Source organism: Pogonomyrmex barbatus, unplaced genomic scaffold (genome assembly GCF_055798465.1).
Source record: "Pogonomyrmex barbatus isolate J1 unplaced genomic scaffold, ASM5579846v1 scaffold17, whole genome shotgun sequence".
NCBI lineage: Eukaryota > Metazoa > Arthropoda > Insecta > Hymenoptera > Formicidae > Pogonomyrmex > Pogonomyrmex barbatus.
Genome location: NW_028297113.1, coordinates 1,379,246 through 1,387,489, shown reverse-complemented (window position 1 = coordinate 1,387,489; position 8,244 = coordinate 1,379,246). Strand labels below are relative to the sequence as shown.

Below are 8,244 nucleotides of genomic sequence, written 5' to 3'. Positions count from 1 at the left end.
TAATTAATGGCAGTACAACTGTTCAAAGCCAGAAAGTCATGAATGTGCAGCAAAATCTTCAGCGAATCGTCCTGCAGTTCAAGTGAAAAAGTCACCCGAGATAAAGACAAATACGATTAAATTAGAAAATTTGGCTGCGAATACGTCCAAATCAGACATAATGTGCAGCCAAATGTGTCGAACCATTGAGGTGACTATACTTACACGATAATGTTTCACCTAGCATGTTCACTTCCATTAATCCCTCTCACTTTTATAATGCGCACATATACATTCATATGTTTTTTTTCTTTATTATTAAGATTATGAAAAATGTTTAATGTTCAGATTTATGCCATATAATGCCGTATAATTTATTTCTACGTGCATTCTGTATACATATATATTTTTTTTATAAAATTGCTGTTTTATTTTGTTTTATTCAAAACAGACGAATTTAAATATTAAAGATGTAAGGCATCAAACGCGTTATTCCATTACACACAATTTACTTTAAAAATGACTTTAAAATATCAAAGACTGTTACTCATGCATCTGTTACATATTACATTTGATTTATCGTTTCTTAATTTTGCTGTTAATTTCGAAAATATGTATTACAATTACATTTATTCCAAAGATATATATTATAATTAGAGAAATAAGAAATAAGAATCTCAGTTATTTTCTATAACACGTATTTTTCTATTACACGAAATATTTGTGAGTTGGAAAATTTTCTTTATTTCGCTTAAGTGTTTTCGGTATGCATGTAATGTAATGTAATTGATATGTTTTTTAACTATTTCATCTGAGAAAGATTATTATGATATAAAGATTATTATGATTATTATGATATATGATATATTGGAATATATTGGAATATATTATTTGGAACAAAAATCTTTTTATGATTTTATGGTTTTATGATATTTGGAATTATATCATATATTATATCATATATTACACTCTTACATTGATATATTACATGATATTCATTATATTCCAAATCAAATTTTGTTTACACATATATAGTTTATATGATTTTCCAGTTTTTTTCATTCCTGGTTTACATGTAGAATGTAACTTAGGAGTTTTGAAAATTTTACAAAGCATGTAAACTCCTATTGTAATATAGATTTGAAGCTAGTGTAATGAAAACATATATGAATCCTACAAAATTCATTGTGATTATTTTAAAAATGTAAGATGTATCGTAGATAAATATCCAAGATTCAGATTAAATTTACTGCGCATTTTCTTTTTTTTACGCTTATTTTAAATAAATAATGTATGTTCGATAATTTAATAACCAGTGTTTTTTTTATTCATCGTGTTATGCAGCATATGGAGGTAATGCGACCATTGTGTTTAAGACGCAATCCACCATGTCATGTTTCATCATTCATGAAGTGATCATAGCAATCACAAAGAGATCTTAAAGAGCAGAGAAAATAATCTCGAAACATTCTCAGTATATTTTCAATCTGTTAATTCGATATAAATCATGATTTCTAAATACCTGTCTCGTTTCTCAAACCTACTTAACAGAGATATAAAAAAACATGCGACAGACTAAAGGAGAAAAGGAGAGAAAAGAAAAGAAATCGGACGAGCTACAGGCGAGCATTTGGCATTTGGCACTCCATAAAATTTCTTGCGTTATCTTTATTTTTTAATTTTTCAATGAAATATATATATATTTTCACAATCTTCGGAAGTGCAAAATATACCAAAAATGAGCTGTAATGATGTTACCGTATGAAAATTGATAAATAAAATATGAAACCTCAGCTCTTAGAAACCGAAATGAGAGTTGGAAAATAAGTGTTATTTCAAGAATTATTTTATACTTTTGGATAACATCGGACAGATATCTTAGTTTCTGATATATTTTATAATACAAATTTTAAGAATATGAAAATATATTTTTAAGGGAAAATTAAAAAATAAATGTATACGCAAGACTACTTGGTGCATATCTTTTCTCGTCTATGACGTCATAAAATCAATATGACTGCAACGAGAAAGCCGAGCCTAAAGTCTTGTGTTCACGATGCTAGAAATCGACCAAAGATCTCGGAGAGAAAAAATTGACCATTCCAGTGACTATTCCGTCAATTGATCAATATGATTGGTCAATTTTTTCTTCATCCGAGATCTCAAACTGATTTCTAGCATCGTGGACACAAATTTTTGAAGATATCCTTAGATTTTTGTTTAAATTTTTTAGATAAACATATCGTTTGGATATAGCTTACTGAAATTAATTGTTATGCTATGTTTTATATTTAATGTTATTTATTATCATAACATAATATTATTATACATTACATTCAAATACTATATTTACGTCAATTTTTTTAATAATATCGATGCTCCAGCGCTGCATTTTGTCTTGAGATTTTCTGCTAATGGTTTTAATTTAGATAATAACATGTCTTTAACATTCTCAGCTTCATTTTCTATGAGAAAAATTAATAAAAAGCAACCTCTATTAAGTTCTATCCATTCCTTTAGCACATTTAACGTTAAATGTAATGTTAATATTTCACCGAATGCAGATTCTTTTCTTTTTATCACTTCTTTGTCATTCTGAATAAGTTTTTTCAACATTATATGCAATCCAGAATGTTCAATCACATTATATTCAATATCGTTGTCCTTGATTTTTGAATTTATATTGCTAACAAACTCAGCAATTGATTCAAACGCGGAATGTAATTTATTTCCTGAGCCTATTTTCAATATCGCCAAAGTAGTCATAGCTATGCTGCCATTGGATAACCACGTTGCTGTATCCGCAATTATCGCATCAAGAAGTGGATCATGAATTGCTTCAAGGAGTTCATATTCCCTAATATCAGCTGATTTCTTACTTGTGGAATTATTATCGCCTTGACATAAATATTTCACTACGGCTGGTGAAAAATAGCAAGAATTTCTTCTGGCTACGAGATACAATATAACATGTTTTCCATATTCATTCAGTGCGATATTAACTAAATCCTCTTGCAACTCGGACAATATTATCTTCTGGATAAGAATGGTGTCATCTACGGAATCGAAGAGCGCCAACAACATCATGTAACCGTATGTAGATAGACAAATAGCTTTTACATTTCCCTTAAGAGCTTTCATAATAACTTTTCTATCTTTACTATTGCCATGCCATATGCATTCCATAGCGACTCTTGTCCCCATTTTCGTCTGGCATAACATTATAATGTAGGGACGTAGCATAACTATTAACTCATTTCTGTCTTCTACTGAACATACATGGAGGAATTCCCACAGAACTGTATGCAACAGAACAGAGTTAACAAAACCTTTATTTAAGATTCTAATTAAATTTGCTTTTACAGCGGATAATGTAGCCATTTTCATATCCATTGCGTTTTCGTATACATTCCACAGTGCTTTAATGTTTTTGTCTTTATCTAATTTATACATATCTCCATAAAATTCTTGCTTGAAGTATATTTTATCAAATTCTGTACACCAAGTGCTATATGTAAGTTCCACAAGAGAGGCTGATACACTATGACTCATTAGTTTAACGATGTTACCATAAAACTGAGAGATAATCTCACACCTGATTTCTCGCGAACCGTATTTTAAAAGAGCTTTCACACAATTTTTTGCATATTTCGACTGTAACATTTCCACGATGCATGGTTTTAACTCGCTAAGTATAGCTTGTCGAATATCTGTCTCACAGTACTTGATCATGCATTGAACTACTCTAGATAAATCATGTGTAAATATCACTTTGCTGTAATAATTTTCCAGCATCTGATGCAATGTTTGAGTTAACTTTGTACGATTAAGAGGCTTGCAATCAGATCTACGTAACTTTTCACTAATCTGCTTAGCTTGAATGACTTTATCATATATTGTATCGTTATTCAATTTCTTAGCTTTGCGTTTTTCTCTGAGTTCTTTTTTTTCCTTTTTCAATTTGATCCAATCTGTCTTTTTTACAGTCATCTCTTCTGATTTCATATTATTGTGCTTTAAGTTTTTCTGAATTTTGGATTTTTGTCCAAACTCTTTTTTCTGCTTAATTGAATTTATCTTCTTGATTGTAACATTATTCTTTGCCACTCTTAAACTCTTTTCTTTTGAATTTTTCTTTGTAAAAGGCACTTTTGTATTCTTATCTGCAAAAATATTATTTTTCAATTTTTATATATAAAGATATTCATTTGATACTTTTATTTTTAGATTTATCAAAATAAATCAGGTAAGCACAAAATAGATATAAAAAAATTTCAATCATTTTTGATTATGTAATTTATTTTGATATTGAAAATAAATATTAAGCATCAAAATAAAAAGACACCTTAATACAATTTTTTAAACACTAGAGTTTTTTGCCTTTTTATCCTTACCTGAGGACTTATTATCTACAGATTTCTCAAATTTCACTTTCTTTCTTTTCTTATCGTTCTCTGCGTTTACATTACTCTCTGCTTTCACATCATCAATATTCAAATCATCTGCTGAACGCTTCATCTTTTAATAAAACTAAAAAATATACAACACATTAAATGTGAGACAAACGTTGAACGTCTTGAAACTAGTATCTAGTTTCTTTTGCAACTTTAATAAAATATCGTTAATAAAACTTAAAAATCGTTAATAAAAATAAATCATTAATAAAACTTTATTTTTGCCTTTAAGTATATAAAAGTTCATTACCTTAACCTCCAACTTTAAGAGTTTTCAGTTCTTCTCCTCTTAAATTTATAACAAAACGCGATTCAATTTTAAATTTTACACAAGAATATTCCAGTAAGTCTAGGTTCTTTTGAACAATAATTCACAATCAGAACTGATCACGAGATTTGATCCCTACAAGTCCACGTGCGAATAAATGAACGAATTATTTTCTTATTATGCGTTTGCATGCGCATGCGCGACTCATTCACGTGGTCGCAGATTAGCCTTAGCGATTGGTCCGTTTACTCAATGAATCGGTCGACGATCGAGAGTTTCGATAATTCGAGAATCGCTTTTCGATTTCGTTATCGCGACCACAGTCACAAAATGCGCCACGACGTCCGAGTCGTTCCATCTTTGTCGCGCGACTGTCGTTGTCTGAAAGCGATTTTCGCGCGTTAAAACTTACTCTTTGTGCCGCTCGTCAAACACGTTTGTAGTGGAAACGTTCGCATATGATTCTACCTACACTCGACAATCCACATTTCACATGCCGAGGAGATCTTCGATCGAGCGACTTCCTGGCACATTTCTCATCAACTATCCATTCGAAGTGTGTCAAGATTGCAATTTATAAAGTGTCCTCGTCTAGGTATGTGCCGTCATTTTACACAGATTAATCGATATTATATTTAAATTTTCGTCGATATATTAAGTATATATCGGCGGAAATTCAAACGTTCGGACTGAAGAAAAATCGTAATGGTACTCCATTTTAATTTCATTAAAATCTTCAATTAGCGTAATAAATATTGATAAACACGAGATAATCAATGCGACCGATTAAAGCTATAGCAAGCTGAATATTCTATTTTATTCTTATTTCTTCGATGATTTTGATACAATATAATATAACGGATGGTTGCTTTTTGATCATTCTCTAGTTCCGCCCCTGGTCGGAGCGAAGAGAGAGAAATCCCGCGTACGCGGGAAGCGTCAGATTCCCGAGACGTCGCTTCGGGCAAGCAGCGGTGGAACGGAGTGAGTCTCTCGCAGCGTTCCGGGGGTATATTTTTAACTCGAATCCGATCCGCGCGAATCAAGTCCGAATCGCGAGCGGACACGGATGCAGTGGTGTGAAACGGCGAATTCACGCACCGTCCGGGAGGAGGGTCGCACGGTGCAAATCGATCGATCGGAACGCAACGAGAGGAGGAAAGAGAGAGAGAGAGAGAGAGAGAGAGAGAGACAGAGAGAGAGAGAGAGAAAGAGAGAGAGCGGAGCGACGCGCAACAGGTGAGAAAACGTGGCGGCGGCCGCCGCGTCAGCCGGGCGGCGAGCAAGAGGGAAATAGTTTGTCTGATCTTGTTTACCTTGGATATTCGGGGAATCACATCCTGTAACTGTGCCAACGGACACGGATGTGATGATACATGAATGTATCATCGTCGTTGCCCGATGATTCGCGTTCCTATTTCGTAGGCTGCTCGCCGAGAGGCGGCGCCGTCCCATATGACAGCTTCTCAAGTCACGTGGACATTCCGTACTCGGCTTCGAGATAGAGCGAGAGACGCCTCACACCGTAATTCGAGCACTCACGTTATTTTATTGCACGTTGAAGGCTATATTCACGAAGTTTAAATATCGAAATGTCACGTAAATATCTCGACTGGTAAAACATCCAATATGTTGTGCGTGATTTTATATTCGTATTCTATCAAAAATATTCTGTTAATATTAACTTTTGATTAAATTCATATATGTATAATATATACATATTATTATTTCATACATATAAGGTGCATCATAAAGTGTTACAACGAACTGTACAAATTGTGCAAAAAGAATTTTCTCGCTATTCTTAATAATTTCAAAAAAACATCTTAGCTGCGATCGAGAAGCGCGCTGTTAGCATTATCTTATCATTCCATTTGTAATTTACAACAATTTAATGGAACAATAAAAATGGAATAATATAATGATGCTAATAGTACTCAAACATAGCCAAGATGTTTCAGAAATTATTAAAAATAGTGAGGAAATTCTTTTAGCTTTTATGATTTATATAAGTTTTTTATATTCATTTGCTAACTTCTAATTCTACTAATTCTTAAAATTAACAAAAAAATAAAATAATAAGTTAAACTGAGATTTAAAGTTAATCTGTATTGATAGAAATGATCAACAGAACATTGCCAGAACATTAAATGATAAACAGAACATTGCCATTGGTCTCTCCAAAAAGGACAAAACAGATGATACTTAATTTTTTTAAATAAATTAATAACTTTTTAAAATAATAAATAATAATTTCATGCCTCAAATTATGGGAGAGTTCGACTTCGTTTTAAAATAAAGTTATCAAAAAACGAATGATTTATACGAGGGTGATTCGAAAAGTTCTCGGTCTGACATAGAAAGAACGCAAATTTGGCCAAATGACTATAATAATGACTAATAATTTTCAAATATGATCCTTTAGATAGCGTGCTGCAAAACTTCAGATTTGTGCGTTTATTTGTTTTTACGTCTTGATCGAGAAAAGAAGTACGTTTTCGCATTTTCTGAAAAATGGATAAAGTTGAAATTCGAGCGATTATGAAATACTTCGCTTTAAAGGGCTTAACTCCGATTGAAATTCAAAAGGAATTAGATTCCACATTAAAGGAGGCCTTTCCTTCGTTTTCGACCGTTAAAAAGTGGACAGTTGAATTCAAGCGGGGTCCATTGCAGATGATGAACGCTCGGGACGCCCAAAAACGGCCACTATCGACGAAAACGTATCGTCGAAAATTCATAATGCCGTTTTGAATGATCGCCGATTAAAGATACGCGAGCTTGCTGACATGACTAGCATCTCTATATAGTCCGTATCCACAATATCTTGCAAGAAGTTTTGGGGATGAAAAAGCTTTCCGCTCGATGGGTGTCGCGATTGTTGACAATGGACCAGAAACGCGTTCGCATGAGCGTTTCAAGAGTGCTTGGATTTGTTTAAACGATGATTCCACGGAGTCTCTTCGGCGTTTTATAACAGTAGATAAAACATGAATTCATCATTGATGAGGATTTCTTAAATGATGAAGTCATAGCCGTGACAACGGCTTATTTTGCAGAATTAGATAAATCTTATTATACCGAGGGCATAATTAAAATGTTAGAAAATCGACGAAATGTATCGCATCGCAAGGTGACTATGCTGAAAAATAAAAAAAAAATTTTCTGGAAAATCTTGTGTTTTCCTTGTTAGGCCGAGAACTTTTCGAACTACTCTCGTAAACTTTCATGTTAACATGTCGAAATAAAATACAAAATATCTTATAAACACTTTACTTTTTGATAATACCTTAATATTTTTATATATAGATGAATGAATATGAGATGAATTAATTGTATAAAAAAATACTCAGTTGTTTTAAAAAAAAAAATATGCAAATTGCATGTTGTAAATTGCAGTTTTATCATTTTCAAATAGATTCGGTAAGGAATAATGTTCGTTACGAAACAACTTGCTAACAGATAATACGAGCGTAACACGAGCAGATTGTTGATCGATTAATAACAAGAGAACTGCGCGAATTGACTCTCATCATTTATCAC

At 32.4% G+C, this 8,244-nt stretch overlaps 2 protein-coding genes across 2 annotated transcripts in view; one reads left to right on the top strand and one right to left on the bottom strand.

Moving 5' to 3' along the window:
- Window positions 1-2,262: 2,262 nt before the first annotated feature.
- peng (Pumilio and CPL domain-containing protein penguin) lies at window positions 2,263-4,918 on the bottom strand. The gene is made up of 3 exons (XM_011644943.2): window positions 4,684-4,918; window positions 4,374-4,509; window positions 2,263-4,142 (listed from the first exon to the last, which is right to left on the bottom strand). The coding sequence occupies exons 2-3, from the start codon at window positions 4,495-4,497 to the stop codon at window positions 2,329-2,331; spliced, it is 1,938 nt and encodes a 645-aa protein (XP_011643245.2). The 5' UTR covers window positions 4,498-4,509; window positions 4,684-4,918; the 3' UTR covers window positions 2,263-2,328.
- A 697-nt stretch (window positions 4,919-5,615) lies between these two features.
- LOC105431030 (very long chain fatty acid elongase AAEL008004) overlaps window positions 5,616-8,244 on the top strand; it is a 50,880-nt gene continuing 48,251 nt past the window's right edge. Inside the window, exon 1 of the mRNA XM_089074235.1 lies at window positions 5,616-5,940. The gene's annotated coding sequence lies outside the window, so the exon portion shown is untranslated. The remainder of the gene's footprint in view (window positions 5,941-8,244) is intronic.